The sequence below is a fragment of the Pelodiscus sinensis genome, chromosome 11 (assembly GCF_049634645.1).
Source record: "Pelodiscus sinensis isolate JC-2024 chromosome 11, ASM4963464v1, whole genome shotgun sequence".
In the NCBI taxonomy this organism is placed as follows: domain Eukaryota; kingdom Metazoa; phylum Chordata; order Testudines; family Trionychidae; genus Pelodiscus; species Pelodiscus sinensis.
Window position 1 is genome coordinate 43,961,004 of NC_134721.1, and position 20,738 is coordinate 43,981,741.

At 58.9% G+C, this 20,738-nt stretch overlaps 1 protein-coding gene across 2 annotated transcripts in view; it reads left to right on the forward strand.

The window, feature by feature from the left end:
• The window catches only part of SEMA3G (semaphorin 3G), an 89,758-nt gene that overhangs the window by 15,809 nt on the left and 53,211 nt on the right, over positions 1-20,738 (forward strand). The window contains exon 1 of one of the 2 annotated variants that reach the window (XM_075939491.1): positions 17,665-17,908. The exons of the other annotated variant lie outside the window; for it this stretch is intronic. Within the exon in view, the coding sequence (XP_075795606.1) occupies positions 17,794-17,908 (115 nt within the window). The 5' untranslated portion in view covers positions 17,665-17,793. Of the gene's footprint in view, positions 1-17,664; positions 17,909-20,738 lie in introns of those variants that run through there. 2 annotated transcript variants of the gene reach the window in all.

Below are 20,738 nucleotides of genomic sequence, written 5' to 3' on the forward strand. Positions count from 1 at the left end.
AGCCAGACAGTCCTGCAAACTGTCAAGCGTGGTCCTCCCGCGAGATCCTCCGCATTGGCTTGTTCGGCCTGCGGGCTAGGGCCAGGTTGCCCAACGGAGCTGTGGCTGTTGAGGCTCCTGTTAGTTTGGCCACAAATTTCCCAAAGTGCTGCTGAGTGCCAACAGTGGGTGCTGAATGCCTGCACGCCAGCCCCTTGACGGCCATAAACCCCAGAGTCCGTGCCAACGCCTGCGGCAATGCCACCCTCGCCCCGCCCGCTCTTAGTGGCGATGCAGAAGAAACTCTCCGGAGGAAGCCGCACGGGATGAGTGCAGAGTCTTGGGAAATGGCCTCTTTACAAAGATTGGGCTTTCATTGCTACGCGCGACCCTGCTTTCAGATTCCTAGAACTGGAAGGGACCTCAAGGGGTCACCAAGTCCAGTCCCCTGCCCTCATGGCAGGACCAAACACCATTTAGATCATCCTTGACGGGTGTCTGTCTCATTTGCTTTTAAATATCTCCAGTGATGGAGATTCCACAACCCCCTAGGCGATTTATTCCAGTGTGTAATCAGCCTGACAGGAAGTTTTTCCTAACGTCCAACCTAAACCTCCCTTGCAGCCCATTGCTTCTTGTTCTCCTTGGCCTCTGAGAACAGGACAATTTTTCTCCCTCCTCCTTGTGACACCCTTTGAGATGCTTGAAAGCTGCTATCATGTCCACTCTGTCTTCTTTTTTCTACACTAAACAAGCCCAATTCCTTCAGCCTTCCCTCATAGCTCCTGTTTTGTAGATCTCTTCTAACTTTTGTTGCTCTTCTCTGGACCTTCTCCAATTTCTCCACAACTTTCTTGAAATGCAGTGCCCAGAACTGGACACAATACTCCAATTGAGGCTTAATCAGCGCAGAGTAGAGCGGAAGAATGACTTCTCGTGTCTGGCTCAACACTCCTGTAAATGCAGCCCAGAATCATGTTGGCTTTTTTTTTTTTTTTTTTGCAACCGCGTCACACTGTTGGCTCATATTTAGCTTGTGCTCCACTCTGACCCCTTGATCATTTTCTGCAGGACTCCTGCTTTGTGTTGTGTTCCTACTGTTTGCCTCTTTTGAATGGCTGAACTCGGGGAGAGGCGTAGCGTCCCTCAGGACTGAAGGGGAAAAACTGACGTTAGTTTAGGATGCGGCCGTGGGCTATTTATAGAGCTCTGGGGACATCGAACTTTGATGCTGTTTCCTCACTGGTTTCTAATGAAATGTTCCTTGGACCCCTCTGGGATCACTTCATGCTGTCACTTTTGCCGTCCCTCCTGTGTCTGTGGAAGAGCTGGTTTTGCAGTGGAGTGTGGGCGAATCTTCCCCCTCGCCCCCCGATTCACCAGGACTTGGCCTTGCTGTGAAGTGACCTCTGCAGCCCATAACCTAGGGGTGGGGTGTAGCCGCAGGCTGCCTGTTACTTAAGTGACTGTAAGGCTGGTAAGAGATCAATTGCCTTCCCGTGAGACAGAACCCTCTGCCAGGACTGGCACAGTCTACCTGCCCCCTCTCGCTCGCCCCCACAGCCCCGGCCAGGGTGACACTTCTGTTCCGTCTCCGCAGCCCGCTCAGGCGTTCATTTCTTGGGTGCGGTTTCCGCCAAAGCATAGGCGTGGCTGAGGGGGAGGTGGGACCCACCTACTGTCTAGCTGCCAAGAGCCAGGCTGGGCTTATTAACCCGGCCCCCGCGGGGGGCTGCTCGCGCTCTGGGCCAGGTTGGGAGCAGTGACTCCGATGGGAAATGCTCCAGACGCCCAGTCCAGTCCCCTGCACCATCTGCTCAGATTCTGGGGCCGGGACCAGTGAGTGCCCGAAGGGAGCGCAGGTTGAGTCAGGCGTGCCTGGGAATGCCTGGCTTTTCTCTCGAGTGCTTCCAGGGGTGCCTGACAGACCCTGGCTGCATTCAGTGGGAGCGGGGTCCCTGGTCTCTCTAATTTTTTCCATCCATGTGCAGAATAAATTTATGGACACTGAGGCATGTGTGGATGTGCACCACCCATAGAAACACACGCTGGTGGTGCTCTGCTAATCAGCTGGGCGGCATTTGACTCTCCCCTGGTAGGGGGCTGTATAGCCATGCTCTTCCACTCCCAGGATTTGCTCCCACCTCGGCGCAGGGGAACGCTCTGCAGAAAACCAGTTGCTCCCTCGCTGCTGATGAATGGAAGCAAGTCCCGGCCTTTCCCTGTTCCACTCCTGGGCTCCCAGTGAGGTTTGTTGGCTCTTCCACACCATCCCACTCAGCCCTGGAGGCTGTGCCTCCCTCCGCCCAGGACTCCCTTCACTTGGCTGCTGCGTGGTGAGCTTCCCAACAGCGTGGCGGCCTGCAGGGACCGGAGCGATCCTGCCGCAGAGGAACGCTGGCCACGTGGGTGACCTAGCTTCACACCCCTGTTCTGCCACAGAGGGCATGCGACCCGGGGCAAGGCACTTGAGGACCGTGGATGCTGCATTTAAACACCTGTGGCTAGCCCGGGGTAGCTGGCTATCAAACCGCCATGTGGACATGCAGGCTGCTGCCCAGGATCTGGGACCATCCTCCCTCCTGGGGTTCCAGGCTCCAGTCCACGCCCAGTCATCTGCTCTGCCGCGTCAGCTGAGCCGGGCGTTCCGTTGGTGTGTAGACATCCCCTTGGGCTGATTCCCGAGGTGGGGAGGGCAGACGTAAGCTCTGCTTTGAGCTGGCACCTACAGCGTCTCTCCCGACTTCTCCTGCGGCAGCTGGCCACCTGTCCCTCTCCCACCTCGCGTCGCCTGACTCAGTCCTCCGGCCATCACCCGAATGAGTGGGTGACACGTCACTTGGTTCTGGAACGCGGCCCACCTCCCTTCGTGCTCCAAGTACGAATGTCCATGAAATACCCCCGGACGCCTAGCCCCGGCATCTCCACCAGTGCTTGGTGACCAAGCAGAGGAGCTGCATCTCTGCCCGCCATTATGTTCCTGTCCATGCGAGAGCCGGTGGGATCTGTTTTCCGTCACCAAAATGCCGTGTCTTAGACATCCAGCGGCCTGGAGATGTGGAAGAAAACTCAAAGGCTAATGAGCAGACGTCCTCCCTCGCTCCCCTCCCCCAGCGCCTTTCAAGTCCTGTTCAAATTACCGGCCCCCGTCGTGGCTGAAATAACCGTCCTGGCAGCAGGATCAGAGGCGATTTTCACTCCCTCCACACAGCTGTGGTTCTGGGATAGATTACAAAATCAATATTAGGAAACGCAAGAGGAGGAGCAGACCTTCCGAGGACAATCCACCCAGGGCCCGCTCGCTGGCAGGAGCCCGGAGCGCCATCCGTCACCGCTCTCCCAGGGCTGTGTAAGCCAGCCACCAACCTCGTGCTCCTGTGCTTAGTTTAATTAGGGCTGCTGAAACCCTATAGGGAGGGGAAGGGGCAGGGGTGGGCTGGTATTAATGAGCCTTTTATGAAGTCAGCGGCCTTCTCCTGGCCTGGAGAGCCTGCCCCTGGAGAGGGTGAAGGGTCGAAGAAGGCTGGAGTGTTTCAAGGGAAGGGAAGCGTTCTGGTTTTCTTGCTGACCTTGCTGGCTGGAAGCTTTTAATTATGGCCGTCCTCTCCCCGCAGATCAGCCATCTGGCAGGCAACGGGAGCCAAGGCTGGCCACCTATGGTGACAAATGCGGGCGCTGCCTTCCAGCAACGGCGGGAACGTGGATAGGAGAGAGGGAGACGCATGGATGAGCTAGTGGAAAGGAACAGAGAAGCAGAACTAGACACACAACCACCTATGGGCTGGTTCTGCAAATGCCTCCTCATGGGCATCCCCGCATGGGTCTGTCTCTAGGTCTGTAAGCTCTGTGGGGCAGAGACCCCCCCATCTTTGTGTATAAGGCCAGAAGGGACCTCTAGACCATCTAGTCTGACCTCCTGTGTGACCCAGCCCACAGATTTCACCGTTACTCCTGTATCAAGCCCAATAGCTTGTCCTGGGCCAAAGCAGATCTTCAGCAGCAGAATGGAATCTCCTTGCTCTGTCGTCCTGCAGGGAAATCGGGTCTGAAGAACATCAACCTCCAATTTAGACGTTCCAGTTTGGGTCCCAGTTCAGCTTGGCCCCGTGGTGACCTTCATCCTCTGATGGAAAATGACTAATCCTGCACCCGTCTGCGTCTGGTTTTCAACTCCTAGCTGGAGAGCTCCCAGAATTCCAAACCTCCGGGGTGAGCCAGCCCCCAGGTTCCGGGATCAGGGGCCGGAAGGGGGCAAGGTGCATTTCTCAGGGTGCTGCCTTGCCCTGGGCTGGAGCAGGGGACTGGGCCGGGGGTCCTTTGGGCGAGTGGGAGAGTGGATGTTGTCTGAGGTTGCACCGAGGGCCGAGCCAAGGTGGAGGCGTCCTTTGGGCGAGGTGCCCGGTGTTCCTGCCATGCACCGTGACACCCACAGGTAGCCCTGCAGAGTGGGGGAGGGACACCACGCTGATGGGGGCCTGGGGAGACGGGGGCAGACCGGGACCAAACCAAGTGCAGGAGGGTGGAGGGGTCCGAGTCTGGAGAGGATGGAATTGGCTCTGAATGTTTTTGTGCAGGGGGTGCGCTGGCACAGTGGGTGCCAACCGCTCTCCTCCCCCCCTCCCCCAAGAGCTGGCAGGAACTGGCGTTTCCTTTGGGTGGGAAATTCTGCCATCTTGGAATGCGCCGCGTCCTCAGAGACGTCAAGGTGCAGCCGCCAGGGCCCCAGGGCAGAGCAGCTTCCTGCCGAAATACCCAGCTCAGACGCAGCTCGGAGGGCGGCAGCAGCAGCCCCGGTGCACTGTAATGCAGCACTGTCAGGCTTTCCTGCCATGGTCTTCTCAGCTCATGGCTGCTTTGGAGCAGGGCCTGGCTCCTCGCTCTGGTTTGTACAGTGCCTGGCACGGTGACAGCCTAGGGTTCTCAGGAGGGTGGAAGAGCAAAGAGGGTAAACTGAGGCTCCCATGTCTTGTCATTGAGTGGCTAGCGGCAGCTGTGGTGCCCTGCAGCGGGTGGCACCCAGCTGGCGGACACAGGCTCTGGATTCAGTCTCTCCTACGTTTCCACTCGGGCTACCACCGTGCACGCTCAGGCTGGCTGCTTGTGGGCACGAGGACAGGATGCAGCTGGGTTATGGGGCCAGGAGGAAGAGCTGCTCTGGCCTCTTGAGTTACATCCCAGAGGCCAACCCACCCCTGCACTGCCCCGGTAAGCCTAGAGGTCTCGCCTGGCTCCCCAGCTGCCCTGGGGGGATGACTTAGGAGCCAACGTAACAATCAAGTTCTTTTAAGCCGGTCCTGTAAGCAAAAGCTCCGGGGTGGGGATATGCTGGGGAGAACATCCGCGGCAGGCTTTCAGCCTCAAACACAAACAGAAGGGGCAATCCCACACTGTTGAGTGGGATTTATTAGCCGTGGCAAAGGGAGCATTCGGCACAATGCTGCTGGGGGCGGATGGCTGGGAAAAGCAGCTCCGTGGTCAGCGGAATACCGGTTCCATGGCCACATCAATCGTGTTTCCTGGACGACCGGAGATGCCCGATTCCGGTGGCGACGAACTTTGGGAGCCACGTGGAGGCTAGCACTTCAGGATGAGCTGCTGAGATTGGACTCTGGCTGGCAGTCCGACAACTCTTGTGTGCAAACACCCTGGGCCACAAACAGCCCACTGGCATTCTATGTGTGGCCCACAAGGCGTTTTGTTACCATTGCCCACCCGCGGGGTTGCCAGATTCTGCTGGTTTCTGTCATTTTTTTCTACCGATGTTAGTGACACGTGAAGCCAGGGCATTTGATGTGAGGTGCATTCTGATCACACACCACATTGGATGCAGAGGGAGCGCATAGCTCTTGGTCAATCACAGTGCTGCTCCAGTTCGACCCGCACCCTCCTCACATTCCATGTACGCAAGTGCCGTGAGCAAAATCACCCTATCCCAGGAGACCATCTGGGTCACAACAGTCTTGCAACCCACTGAGACGGAGGAGGGCCACTCGGGCAGCCCGCTCACTCGCCTAGCTTTCCCATCACTGTCTTGGGCAGTCTGGAAAGGGAAAGGGGATGGTTTGTTTGAGTTTTCCTAGCTCTCGAGTCTCCTATCAGGATCAGCCTCCTGGCTGGGCCTGTGTTGTGTAAATATCTTTCACTTCAAATGTTCTGCACCATGTTATGGCTGCAAATGTTCTGGAAACACGTTTTTTCTCTTCCTCGGAGAGTCTTTGTGGCAGGAGAATTATTTAATAGTTTGTTTTAAAAACAGCTGTGGGTTAAGACCCGTCCTGGCTGGTGATCTGGTGTCTAGTCCCGACCTCGTAACGATAAAGCTCGGTGTATAATTTGGAGAAAGTGGCTATAAAACACCTTCAGATTGCCTGTCCTGTGTGAAACCTCAGCTTATACTGTCTCTTAAATGCCCTCCGTGTACATGAGAGCAGCCAGACTGGGTCAGACCAACGGGCCACCCACAGTGGGAGTGAACACAACAGGACATCATCATGTGATCCCTCCCCGGTCATCCATTTCCAGACAGATGCTAGGGACACCATTCCTACTCATCCTGGCTAATAGTCATTAATGGACCTACCTTCCATGAATGTATCTCGCTCTTTTTTGAACTGTTAAAGTCCTGGACTTCTCAACATCCTCTGGCAAGGAGTTCCACAGGTTGACTATGCAATGTGTGAAGAAAAACTTCCTTTGGCTTGTGTTAAACCTGCTACCTATTAATTTTCATTTGGTGACCCCTAGTTCTTATATTTTGGAAACCAGTAAATAATGTTTCCTTATTCCCCGTTTCCAAATGCCATGGTTAAATCACAGAGGGAAGCAGCCGTTGTCACGCTGCTGGGATACGTCGAGGCAGAATGACAGGAAGACGTGAACTAGACGCAGAGCAGAGTGACAGCAGGTGGGTCTTTTGAGGCAGAGTTTGTTTGTCTGCACAGTATGTGTCTCGGTGTTAAACCACTGACTCCTCCCTCCTATCCTTTGATCCATAAAGCTGCAAAACTCCTCTCCACGGAACCCGGGCTTTCCTTGGCTGTCGTGTGTCCCTGGCTGTAACTCTGATGATCCTGCCCCGGCGCAGCCCGTGTGGCCACGGTGCGTTGTGTATAGGAATTACATGCAATGGGCAGCCCCAATGTCACAGGGTTGGCTCACTGCTGCGGCGCCTCCTGCTGGTAGCTCTGGGCGATTAGTTCTTTCTCAGCAGGGCCTCCCCTTGTGGCAGCGTCTCCCCCGTTTGCGGTCCACGCTGGTGTTCCAGACCTGCATCACTCACAGACCATGGTACCCTCTTCAGGATGCTGCCCCCCAAGCAGTGCCCACTCTGGGGTGTCTTGCCCCCTTCCGGGGGTATCCGCCGTCCTTCATCTAGCGCCTGCCACTGTGGCCAAGGGCAGCCTCAGTCCAGCCCCTCAGGCTGGGGCCAGCCACAGCGCTTCCAGGCCACACGCCAAGGCTGTGTCTAGACTGGCAAGTTTTTCCAGAAAATCATCTGCTTTTCCGGGAAAAACTTGCCAGCTGTCTACACTGGCCGCTTGAATTTCCGGAAAAGCACTGACGATCTCTGGTAAAATCATCAGTGCTTTTCCGGAAAAACTATGCTGCTCCCATTTGGGCAAAAGTCTTTTTCCGAAAGACTTTTGCGCAAAAGGGCCAGTGTAGACAGCACAGGACAGTTTTCCGCAAAAAAACCCCGATCGTGAAAAAGGCGACTGGGGCTGTTTTGCGGAAAACCGCGTCTAGATTGGCCACGGACGCTTTTCCGCAAAAAGTGCTTTTGCAGAAAAGCATCCTGCCAAGCTAGATGCGCTTTTCCGAAAATGCTTTTAACGGAAAGCTTTTCCGTTAAAAGCATTTTCAGAAATTCATGCCCGTGTAGACGTAGCCCAATGGTGGCCAGATATGGTGCAAGGAGAAAGGGGGAACCCCTAGGCTCACCTACTACTCTGGGTCCCAACCCCGGGGCCCTCTGGCAGCAGCTTTGCCCTGCCTCCCTCCACTGCCTCTAGTTCCCTGGGCCACTTCCCCTTTGCTCCCTCCTGGCCCTTGTAGCAAGGCCATAGCCTGGTTGGGATCAGGCGGGAGCCTCCCTCTCTATCCCCCCTCGACCTGCCCAGCCCTCCTCTCCCAAAGGTGCTTCTCTGGGAACCAGGTCCTCCACCTTCCCTGGCCAAGGACTAATTGACTCGTCTTGCTGGGCAGCTCCTTATATACAGGGCTGCCTGAGCAAGCTGCACCCTGATTGGCTCCTTAAAAGCCTCTCCCTGATTGGCCAGGGCTTTGCGCAGGTTCCCTCCTACCTGCTTTAACCCTTTCTGGCCGTGTGGGGCAGTGGCCCCACCAAACCCAGGGATGAGAGACGTGCCTACTTCAGCTGTTTGAGGGCGGTTTTTTAATAGCACCCGTCCCTGGAGCCTGCTAGCGAGAGAAATATTTGCAGGGCTGGGCTTTCAGGTGATAAAGGCTTGCCTGATGCGTCTCTGGGGCGCACCGTATCGCGAGGGAGGCAGAGACGCGGAGATTAAAGCCAGAAGGGACCATTAGATCATCCGCTCCGACCTCATTTATCACAGATACATTTCCACATCTGCTGAGCAGGGAGAATTGACCAACTCCTCCGACCGAGACGGGGCGGGGGCGGATAGGGGACGAATGCTGTAATATCCTGCCCTGTCTCCTCGCCCTTTGAGTAGCCACGTCTCCCTGGCTCGGTTACGCCACGGCAGCTGGAACGCTTCAGGGCAGGTGTTTCCCGCAGCGACGTGGGGGGGGTTCCATGGCTGTCGTTGCGCTGTCTGTCCAAGCGGCGGGGGGTAGCGTGACACGCCGTGGGTGCCTGGGGCGGGTGGATCTCCTTTTTAAGGGTGCCCTGGGCCGTGTTCTCCCGTGGTCATGTTCCCTTCCACCCTCGTTTGTGGGGTCAGTGGGCTGGCGAGGAAGTGACACGCAGAAGACAGGTGCAGGTCGTAGGCACTCGCAAGCCAGGGCGTCCGAGAAGCTGTAATGCACAAGCGAAGGGACACGTGTGTCTGATTAGATCCGCGAGGTCTCCTCTTTGCTGGTAATAGCAACAGGGCTGCTCGGGGATCATTCCGCAGCCGCCCCAATGCCCGCTCCACGGGGCAGGTCCGGAGGCTTCCGTCGCACCCGACCGAGGGCTGGGCGTGAGCGCTGCATGGCTTCCTTCCTCCACCCCAGGTCTTGCCCCACGCTGTTGCTGCTCCGCTCGGCCGTGCTCCGGGGCTGCGCGGCAGCCGGCCTGGCCCAGTGCCTTTGGCTGGCGCTGTGGGTCCAATCAGGTGCAGCGATGGGCTTCAGGGAGGTCAGCAGTGAACCGAAACCTGGGGAAATCTTCTCCGATGTTCTGAGCAGCGCTCTCCGCTAGTCCCAGCTGCCTTGGCCTTCTCGCTAGAGCGAAGGTCTTTCTCTGCCCCCTGGCGCAGCTCAGACTTTTATTGTCTACTCTCCCACCCCTCTGAGGCAGGGCAGTCACCCCATTGCAGAGCGGGGGAGCCAAGGAGGTGAAGTGACTAGACGAGGGAGCAGGGACTTGAACGTGGACTAACCACTAGGCCACCCTTCCTCATGCACTGACCTCTAGGCCTCCTGATACAAAAGGGGCTTTAGTTGTTCGGTGGTGTCACTGCTTTCTTGGTAATGCCATCAGCCTGCCTGGAGAGTCAACCCAAAGGCCGTGCCTTTTGGGCAGGGCCAAACTCCAGTGGGAAGGCCTGTGGGGTGAGGAGAGGGGGATGAGCCGGGGCTGGGCGGGGTGGCCGTTACAGGGTCCCTCGGAGAAGGGATTTGGGCTGTTGGAGAGTGCGGCTCGTTTTCTTTCCTCGTGGCGAAGGGATGACCTCACGTGGCTGGTTGCCGTGGCGACGATAATATTATTGCCTCCGCCTGGAGATGCTCAAAGGTCGAGAGGAAGGAGCCTCATTAGCGCCGGGTTGTGCCAGCTCCTGCAGCGACCTCGCCCCTCCTGCCTGGCGCGGCTCTGGCACCTCCGGGTTCGGCACGGCCCCGAAGCGCTCGGCGGCCTGCGTGGGGCGAGCAGGGCGTCAGAGCCGAGCATCGTTCCCGGGAGCCGGGCACTCCCCGCTCTGACTCCCTGGGCGAGTCCCGGCCCGTCTCTGCCTCGCTTTCCCCAAGGCGTGATAGGCACCTTCCTCAGTTCAGGGCAGTGCCCGCAACGGGCCAGGCAGCTGTCGGCCGGCCCTGCAGGGGGAACGGAACAGGCTGCGAGACCCACGGAGGCGAAGGGCGGGGGGACAGGGCTGCTGGGCTCCGGGGCCGGTCTGCGTGCTGCGGCAGCGCCGTCCACCTGCCTTGGCATGGCGTCCCCATTGCTCCTCCTCCTGCCGTCTGCCACCCCGAGAACTACCTCTCCCCACCCTCTTTGGACCCCTCTCGGGGAGCTGGAGGCTGCTACCATATCCCCCCTCACCCTTCTCTTCTGCAGACTAACCAAGCCCAGCTCCCTCAGCCTCTCCTCGCAGGTCATGTGCCTCCTTTTCCTTGCCCTCTGTTGGACTTTCTCCACAGCCTTTCGGGGGGGGGGGCAGAACTGGGCACCCCAGGCCTGTATAGAGGGGAATAATCGCTTCTCTAGATCTGCAACGCTCCTACCAATGCCCAGTAGGTCACCCTGGAAGGGGGAAAACTGACCACTGGCTGCGTGGGGTTGCTTTGCCCAAGGCCCGTGTGTGAGCCCAGACCTGTCCCCTGGAGCTTTGCTACTGGGCAGCTGGCATTGCTGTGGGCATGGGCCACGGGGGAAGGCCTAGCTGGGGAAGGCCACTGAAGCCCCGCCCCTTCTACTCAAAGCCACACCCTTTCCCTGAGACCACGCCCCTTCAGAAGTTTCCTCCCCATTCCCAAGCCAAGCCCCGCCCAACCCCAGCTGAGAGCTGGGGCTACCAACCTTTCCCCGCCGCCGAGGAGCCCTGCGGCGCAGCCCCAACGCCTCCCTGGTGGCCAGGGCATGTAGGCAGTTTTGGGAAGGCAATGCCTTCCCTTGCCTCCAGTACCGGCCGCCCATGACCTCCAGCAGTCAAGTCCAGCTCCCCATGGTGGGGTGGTACCAAGGAAATCTAGCCCAGCCCTGGCAGGTGTCTGCACAGATGAAGCCCCTGGCTTCTTGGCCGACCCTCAGCGGGCCCAGAACACCCTCTTGCCATCGGCTTTGGAACAGCCCTTAATGTACTTGAAGACTGCAATTGTCCCCTCTATCTGCCCCCCCCCCCCCGGCTGTCTCTTCTCCAGACTAAACAAGCCCTGTCTGGCCCTGCAGTGCAAGCCCCACCCCTGTGGTCATAAGACCCTGGGGAAGCTGGGTCAGTCTCGCACGGTTCCGTCGTGCCCCAGTGCAATCTTTCGGGAGCCTTGAGTTCTGCCTGCTGCCGGGAGGGGGTTGGGCGCTGGCCGCGGGCTGCAGCCAGGTTCTCTTTCCAACCGAGCCGCTCGTTTGGAGCGAGGCTGGTTCCCCGAATGCGGCCATGTTCGTAGAACGCACCGAGGCGAAGGGGCTCGATTCATTGGAACGGGAGGAGGGCTTGGGAGCCGTCCGCCGGGGCTCGGCTAGTGTGACGACTCAGCTGGCTTTCCCGGATACTCGGGGAGGGGACTGAAGTGAAACTACCTAGCAGAGAGAGGATGGTTTTTTGGGGGGAGAGGGGGAGCAGCTCTGGGCTGGGACAGTGCAGACCTGGGTTCAGTTCCCTCCTCTGCCACAGGCTTCTGATAGGATCCCGGGCAAGATACTTGATGGGGCCGTGCCTCAGTTTCCCCATCTGTCGAAGGGGGATAATGCTCTGTCTATTGAGACGGTCAGGCCTTCTGGGTCATGCCTCGTGCAAGGGAGCCCGGCTCACAGACTGGGTCTTGGTGTGGCTGGAGGTGAGGGTGCTGCCTCTGGCTTCCAGGGCTTATTTTACATAACTACCCCCCCAATGCCTGGGGATGAGTGTTTTTGACGGGGATGAATGCAATCAGCTGTATGGAACAAGCCGCTGAGAGAGCACCAGCCAAGGGGCGGGGAGCCGCTGGCAGAAAGCTCACTGCGGCTGTCAGGGGGCCCGTACCGTGCCGGGGGTGAGGGAGGGGTGACTCCTGGCAGCGCTGCCAACCCGGATGAGGTCATCTCCCTGATGCCAGCTGCAAGGGGCCAGCGGTGCCAAAGCAAGCGGCAGCGCTGGGGCAGGGGGTGACGTGGGAGGCGGAGACCTGCCACGGACAGAGATCTGGCTCCATTCCTGCTGCTGCCTGAATCCAGAGTGGTTGCGGGAAGGGGTGTCGGAGCCTGGCCAGGGAGAGATGTGTGAGCCAGGGTGGAAGAGACAGGAGAGGGCGAGGACGGGGAGAGGGAAAACCTGGGCGAGCGAAGAGGGGCCGACGAGCGGGGCCAGGGAAACGTCTCTGCTGTGGGTGATGTACCCCAGCGCACTAAGGCCCGGATCCTGCCTTGGGGTCGTCTGGCACTGCCGCGATAGAAATCCAGCGCTAGGAGGTGCTAGCTTGTGGGGCCCAGAGAGATCCCTGAGCGCCCAGTGCCCTCTTGCGTAGGAGATTGATGGGGCTGGGCTGGCAGGCTCCGCTGAGCTGTGACCCACGCTCTGCCCTTGCCAGGAAATGTAAGAACATGAAATCGGCCAGACTGGGTCAGACCAAAGGTCTATCTAGTCCACTGTCCTGTCAGACGACAGCGGCCAATGCCAGAGGGAATGAACAGAACAGGGAATCGTGAAGCGATCCCTCCCGTCGCCTGTTCCCAGCTTCTGACAAACAGAGGCTAGGGCCACCTTGCCACCCTGGCTAATAGCCATCGATGGACCTAACCTCCATGAATTTATCTAGTTCTATTTTGAACCCTGTTAAAGTCCTGGTCTTCATAACATCCTCTGGCAAGGAGTTCCACAGGTTGACTGTGCGCTGTGTGAAGAAAAACTTCCTTTGGTTTGTTTTAAGCCTGCTACCAATTCATTTCCTGGGGTGACTCCTTGTTCTTGTGTTACAGGAGCACGTAAATCACTTTTCCTGATTCACTTTCTCCACATGGGTCATGATTTTATAGCCCTCGATACTCGCCCCAAGGTCCCCTTTTTTCCAAGCAAGGTCCCCTTGCTTGTGCCTGGCGTCCTGCCTGCAGCTGGCAGCGTGAAGGAGACGCTGCCGGTGCAGGAGGGGAGACAGGCGGGTTTGGGAGGTCCCCCAGTGGCGCAGAGCAAACGGCGCCCCGGACGCAGGAGCCAGCTGGGAAAGGAAGCAGCAGGAGACGGCGTAAGGGGCTGATCTTTCCCCACCCGAGGCTGAGTCTTGCCCAATGCAGATCGCTGGGAAAGGGGGGGGGGGGGGGGCTGACGGGCTGTAGGCCCAGACCTCCAAGGTGGGGGGGGGGGCGGGTTGACACATGCCAAACCCCAGTCTGCCGGAGGCGCCAGAGCTGGCTGGATCTGCCTGGCTGGGAGGGCAGGAGGGAGGGGCACCGGCAGGGCTGTGGGGAGGCCCACAGCTGGACTGCGAGCGGTGTGGCTGCAGGGCCTTGTAGGGGGCTCAGGGCGGGATCATCCAGGCATTGCTGCAGGGCTGGGAAGCTGGAATGGGGAGGGGTCGCTGTGGGGCTGCGGGGGGCAAGAGCACTGGGGCCGGAAGGTGCCCAGTCCACAGAGGCCGGCCCAAGCAGCTGCTGTGGGACTCTCGGCAGAAGGGATGCCCAAGGGGGCGGGGGGCAGGCACTGGAGCCGGGAGGGACCCCCTGCTGCCAGGCCGGGGAAAGCAGGGCCGAGCACAGCTCCCTGCTTGTTACGTGCCGGGCCGCGAGTCCTGGTCTCGGAGCCTCTCGCGCTTCCTTACCCAGAGTCCCCAGGGGCCGGGGAGCGCCCGGCTGCAGCTTGGCATCTCTGCTGCCAAGGCTGCGTGGGCCGGGCCCGGGGCTCTGAGCTCCCCTCCTCCAGCCCTGTCAGCGCTCGGCAGCCGGGGCCCGGCGGGAAGGAGGGGCAGATTTGGGGGCTGGGGGGTTTCTGTGGCTTGGCAGGCCCAGCCGGGGACTGGGGACTTGTTAACGTGCCCCGAGCTTTTGGCAAGCGCGGAGATTGAGATGGGCGTGGGGGGAGGACGGGACGGGAGGCGAGGAGATGAAGGGAGGGGTGTGAGAAATGGGCTGGGGAGATGGTGTGAAGGGGGTAGAGAGCGATCGGGAGGGAGGAGAGGCGGAGAAAGCAAATGGAAAGAAAGATCAGGGAAGCGGGGGAAGGAGAGGAAAATGGAGGTGGAGAGGAAAGGCTCGGAGGTCTAGCACCTACCTTCCCCTCCCAAGGGTGGCCACGCCCTTTGCCGACGGAGTCCAAATGCAGCCACTTCTTGGGCAGAGCACATCAGCCAGTGAAACTCCCCTGCAACATGGCCCTTGAGGGCAGGCCAAGACGTGGTCGTGGAAACTCCTGGGAGATGTGGGGTGGCCCCAGTGGTAATTGTTGGAGTTGGGATTGGGGCTGGAACAGAGGAGTGGCTACCAGCCCGTGCCGAGTTGCCACTCCCTGGCGGGAGAGCAGCGGTGGCGTGGCAGGCTCGGGCAGCGGTGGCGTGGCCGGCCCGAGTGGCCACCCCCAGCCTCCTCAGGGCTCTCATTCCTTCGGCTGCCTGCGCGTGCGAGGACACAGCTGGCGGCCCTTGCCAGTGGCGCTGGGCCTGTCGGCTCCCCGCCACACGGCGCTGACGGTATCGGTCGCAGCCCCTGGTGCTGCTGGTAAATTGCACCGCGGTGGAGGAAAGTCGGGCAGGCCGGGCCGGGGCGAGACCTGCCAGGAGGAGGCTGGGAGGGGAAGTGTCTTCAGCGCCCATGTCCTGCAGGGCCAGAGGTGCCCCCAGCCTCCAAGGAACCCGCTTGCCCCTCCTTGGCAGCTCTGCCAGCTACGCCGGCTCTGGCCCAAAGGCTGGGGGCTGCCAAGGCGGGACAGGCTATCTCCCCGTTGCTTGCGGACGTGGCGTGCTCTCGGCTGCCGGGCGGACCAAAGGGAACGGGCTTTGGCCTAGGTCTCTTCCACCTCTCCTTTCCCCGCTGCAGGCAAAGCCTCTCTCCTCTCCCCGGACTCCTCCCCTGGGCTTCTGGGGCAAGGCCTGAACTAATTGGATTTAATTAGCACTCCCTCCTGCCCTCCCCCGCGGTAATTGATTGCATGAGGGCCCTCCGGCGCTGCCTCGGCCAGCTGGCCAAAGCGTTTTCTCCGCTCTTCCAGGCCTGAAAGGACGTGCCCGAGAGGGGGATCCTCGCCGCCCTGGCCCCCCGTGGGGGGAATTCACTCTACCGAGTGGGCATGGGGCTGACCTGCCAAAGGGGCCCCGGGCAGCGCGATCCCCAGACTTTAGGGGGCTTGGTGCTGAGACCCGGGTTGTATCTAATGCACGTGACAAGCAGCGTGGTAATGCTTTGCTCGGAGCGCCCGCTGCCTCAGAGCCCTTTACTGATGGTAATGGACAGACTGGAGACTGGTGTTCCTGCTCCCTGTTTTTATGAGGGGGAAATTGAGGCACAGAGCAATGGCTGAGGCCTCACAAAGAGTCAGTAGCAGGCTAAATCCCAAGAATCCTGAGCAATGTTTCCTCTGATTGTCCACCCATGCATGGAGTAAATTTTGTTATGTGCACCGAGGCATGTGCAGAGGTGCACCACCAGTAGAAACACATGCCGTGTGCGCTCTGCTAGTCAGTCGAGCAGCATTTGACTGTCTCCTGGGTAGCCGCCCGAGCTCTCAGCTTACAGTGAACACTGGCCCTGAGTCCCAGTCCTCTGGCTTCACCATGTGGATTGTTTTAAAACAGGGGCCAGCCCAGCACTTCTGCACCCCAGAAACCCGTCCAGAGGTGAGCTCTTAGCTTAAGGGCTGGATAGCATCCCCCTTCCAAACTGCTGAGTGCCTCCCCAGCTCCGTGGCTCCATTCTTCCTTCACCCTAGCGGTGTCTACGTCTGGGTTTAGGTCGGCTTCCTAACGTTGAATAGGGTGTGACGTTGAATAGGGTGTGACATTTGTCACGGCACTACACCATCACTGGTACCTGCCCCTTCTTGCCAAGGGATTCAAGGATGTATCCCATCCCTGATTAAATTGTCCTTTCTCTTAAATTTTCCTTGCCAGCAATACTGTTTGTTTACTCTTTGCACTTCATTGGGTCAGCGACTGGAACTATAATGGTCAGTTTCATATTATGTTTCTACTCAGTTTCACTTTGTGTTTCTCCTACAAGACTGTGGCTGTTTGGGGTTTCTAGCTTTGTGGGGGAAGTTGTTGCTATAGGATGCAAAACAAAACACTTGAATTCCATGTAGTGTGTGGAGAAAATGCCCTTGAATATACCCCCCCTTTTTTTTTAAGACTAGGGCTTGTAAATATCTCCATACCTGCAAGGAACTGACTAACTCAGTCACCTGGTTGGTTTCGTTCACTGGTGTGTGATTTATATAGAGGAATGGTAGGGTATTTAGAGGGATGGGCCAAAGGATGCGGGAATAGAAGTGAGGGATTGTTAAACTGAGAGATGAGGCAGCCACATGGTGGAATGTGACCCAGAGAGAGAGGAATTTAAGGAGTGGGTGATCTGTTGTGCTTGGCAGAAAGGCTGTGTTGCCAGCTGTTAGGTTTTCATGGGAGTCTTGCATGTGGTTTTTTCTCTGAGCTTCAGATCCTGGAGTCGTGGGGTTTGGGGCGAATGTCAAGTTTTCATCTAATAAAAGAAGTCACCGGCTGGTTCCCTGTGACCAGCTTGCCCACGGTGGGTGTATGTTGTACCCGGTCCCCCTGGGCCTCCCGGCCTTGTCTTTGGACTTTGCGCTCTTTAGGGGAGTGGGTCTTGCTGCTTCTGTAGGAAAGTGCCCCCGTAGCACACTGACTTCAGCAGGAGAGGGGAGAGCTCAGCATCGGAGAAATCCACCCAGGTCTGAGGATTCTCGTATTGGACACCCAGGAGTCGCCCGCGCAGGCTCCTTTGGAAAACAGTGGCGTTAGTCACTCGCGCCAGGTGCCACGGCGAGCGGAGAAGGCTTGTACTTGACAACGGAGAGTCAGTGGCAAAGCTGGGCTAGCGGAAGGTGCTTATCACGGTCGCCTGGCACTTGGGAGACCCATACTCTGCCACCGATGTCCTGGCTAGCCTCAGGCAAGTCACTTAGTCTTGGTGGCCCAGTTGTGAAAGGGCGAGGAGCCCTGCCCTGCCTCACAGGGCCCAAGGCTATCAGTGACATGTTCAGAGGCTGCAGTGACTGGGGCCATATTAGATATATTAGAACTTTTTCCTCATTCTGGGGGAAAGAAATTGGCCGACCCTCCCCCCTAGTTCATTCTTTCCCCCCGCTGTCTCCTTTTCCAGGAAGAAATGTGTCTTCCAGGGCCCGCTGGGTTGCGGCTTGGCTGACGGGTCCGCACTGGAGATGAGGGAAGAAATCTGCCTTTTATTTTACTGCTCTCCACGCCAAGGACCAAATCTTCCTCAGGGGTAACCGCCCGGATCCAGCGGTGTTCCAGCAGGGACTAATTCGCCCCCGCTGCCTCGGCCAACTCGGTAGGGGAGAGCACAGAAGCGGCAGAGAATTCAGGGCCGGGGAGGCGCAGCAGCTGCTTGGGAAGGCGGGTCTCCCCATCCCCTTGCAAGGCGCTGGGTGGAGCCCTGCCTGTATAAAGCTTCCGAGCAGACTGTGCGGAGCCAGCTGCTTGTGGCAGGCTGGCTGGGGAGTGCAGGCTGGCCAGCTGGGAGCTTCGCAGCTGGAAGGCGTGGAGGGCGGAAAGGCATCCCGTCGAGTCCCAGGCCGGAGGCAGAGCAGCATGGAGCGAGCCTGCCTCTCCCAGCTCCTGGCAACCTGCTGGCTCTTCTGGAGTCTCCTCGCCAGGTGCCAAGGCGCCAAGGGGGGCGTGCCCAGACTCCGCTTGGCTTACAAAGGTAGGAGTGGGGGGGCTGGAGGCACGAGGGTGCCGGGATGCTAGAGACAAGGGGGGTCGGGCGCGCTCTTCCCCGCCCCACAGTGGGGCTCTGGCTCTGCGCCCCAGCAGGTCTCTCCCCAGCAGGGGTGGGTCTTATAAGAGATGTTGTCTCCCTTGCTTGGGGGGCGGGTTGCTGAGCACTGGAGGGGGCTGAGGATTGAACCCTGAAAGCTGCATGGGGCTGCCCCACATTTCACCTGGCGCTAGCCGGCTTTCTGGGCTTGTGCCAGGCTCTGGACTGTGCCCCGGGCTGATTCGAGCCATGCCCAGCACCTCGGGGAGGGCGGATCGCTGGCACGGGGGGACCAGTTCCCGCTGGAGGTGGGGATGGGTCTGCAGGGCAGGGAAGGTGGAAGGAGAAGAGCTGGTGTGATCAAGGGGGAGCATTTCACTATCGTCCCTTGGCTCTCCACCCCCTCTCGGCTGCGGAGGACAGAGTGAGGGTGCCGGCAATTAACTCCTTCCCTGCTCCCGCGAGGTGTACACTGTGTGCCTGCCTGCTTAGCCCCGCACAGCCCTGGCACTGCACCGGCGTGTGTGTGTCCACTCCTCTCCGCGCCCCGCTGGAGTCGGACATGTGGGCCGGCCCCTCGCAGGGCTGCCTGGAATGGGAACGAAGCGAGTTGGGGGAACATCGTGTTCTCCTGTAGCAGCAGTGGGCAGGGCCCTACCTGTCCCCAGGCACCGCCCGGCAGGTTTTGCTTGGCCCCAGACTGCCCAGGGGTCTATCTCGGGCTAAACTGGCAGGCAGAGGCCAACTGTGATGGCAACTGATTGCAGGCCGCTCCGGTGCCCTGCCAGACCCCCTCTCTCCAGGTACCGTGGCTGCTCCGGGCGGCTTCACCCTCTTACTCCCGCCAGCCCGGAACGTGATCAAAGTGAGCCAGGCTGTGTCTCCACGTGGGGACAGAACCGGTCTGCCCGGGTGCAGCCAGCACCCCCTTGTGGCCAGTGTCTGGCACTGCAGCCGGAGCCGCCCCGGTGCCTCCTGAAGGCGCAGGAAGAGTGCTGCTCCCTTGGCTGGTACGCCTGAGAAGGGCCCGCGGGGCTGACGCCACGTCCTCCGCCTGCATTCCCCTTGATCTGCATCCCTGGAGACTGGGCTCAGAAACTGCCAGGGCCGACTCCCTCTGGCCATCGGAGACGCTCCCTCCTTGGGCCGGGGCCGGAAATGCCTCAGGCAGCCACGCCGTGGAGTTCTGCCAGCCTGCCTTGTCCGGCTCCTCGCCCCATCAGGCAGCGTGGCGTGTGTGGGGTCGGAGGGCCAGGCGGGCCTGGATTTTTCCCCTTTGGTTCTCCAGGCCTGCTCCTTGTAAATCCAGCTCCTCTGGATTCCGGGAGCAGGCCCCGGGTGGCGGTTCGGGGGCACTTGGGGGTACGTGGTACCTGCAAAGGGGTGTCATAGAATCGTAGAATCCTAGAACGCTAGAACTGGCAGGGACCTCGAGAGGCGTCCAGTCCAGTCTCCTGCCCCCCTGGCAGGACCAAGCACCGTCTAGCCCATCCCTGACAGGTGTGTCCAACCTGCTCTTCAATCTCTCCAGGCATGGAGATTTCACAACCCCCTCAGCAGTTTATTCCAGTGTTTCACCACCCTGCCAGCTCCTCTATTCCCACCTCAGCTCCAAGCTCGGATTCTGGGGGACTCTGGTTGGGGCCTGCAGCTCTCTCAGCATTAGAGGGGATATTTTGGAAGAGTTTGTGGCCGGCCAGTATAGATTCTCCCTCCCTTCTCCCATCCCCGGTCCTTAGGCTGGGAACGGGGAAAGTCCAGTTGGGAGAGTGGTGGAAACATGCCACCGAACAGCTGGCTGAAGTCGAGAGCTCTCCAGGGTTTGCTGCCCGCCACCCAGGACACGGATGTGGCAGCTCTGACCCAAGCTGCTGTGGATCTCGTGGCAAACAGTGACCCTACTCCCTAGATCTGAACCAGCTGCCTTGGCCTCTGGCTCGGGGGGGAACATCAGGCTGTTCCCTGAGGTGGCTGCATGCGGAGATGGGCGCTCCGGGCAGGCAGTACCCTGAAAACCACGAATGGCTCTGTTTGGGGGAGGTGGGGCAGGCAGGATGTGGGGCTGCCCTGCTCCGCCCCTCTGAATCCCAGTGGTCGTGAAGCGCACCACGCTGGGAAAGCCCCCTCACATCAGATACTAGGCCCTGCACAGGTGGTCTGCTTGGGGGCGAGGCTGTGGGGCTCCACAGTGTTTGAATCTGTTTGAAAAATGAGGCCGATGCTCTTAACTCACTTGGGCACTCTTGAAAAGGATACCCATTTCTTAGGCATAGGAGCGTCTTCTCTTTCTCTGCAACTTAACTCAATAATATCCTGCAGTTGTGAGTTCCACAAGTTAACAGGGTTACCATTTAAAAAAAAAAACTTCAGTCCCCTTTAAATGCGCTGCTTTTGAAATGTATCTAGTTGCTAATTTGCATGATCTTGTGGTAGCTCCTGGGACCCTGCTGTTGGATGGCCCTGCCCTGGGGAACTTGGAGTTTAAAAGACAAGCCCTGTGGCAATGGTGGGGGGCCATAGTAGGAGGATGTAAGCAATTCTTAGCCATTCAGAAGTAGCGAACTCCGCTCCCTGCCTGCCAAATATTGATCAGCCGGCAGCTTTCTGTGTGTGTCAAGGCAGGAGGGCGTTTCTGGGGGAGCAGTTCAGGAGGATAGCTTGCTGGCTTTAAGGCTTGGTGGCTTCAAGACTTTTTGCCTGGGAGCTTTTCCCACGCAGACGGGTAGATGGGAGAGCAGGCTGGCCGACTCGCTGAGTGCTGCCTCTCCGTCCCTCT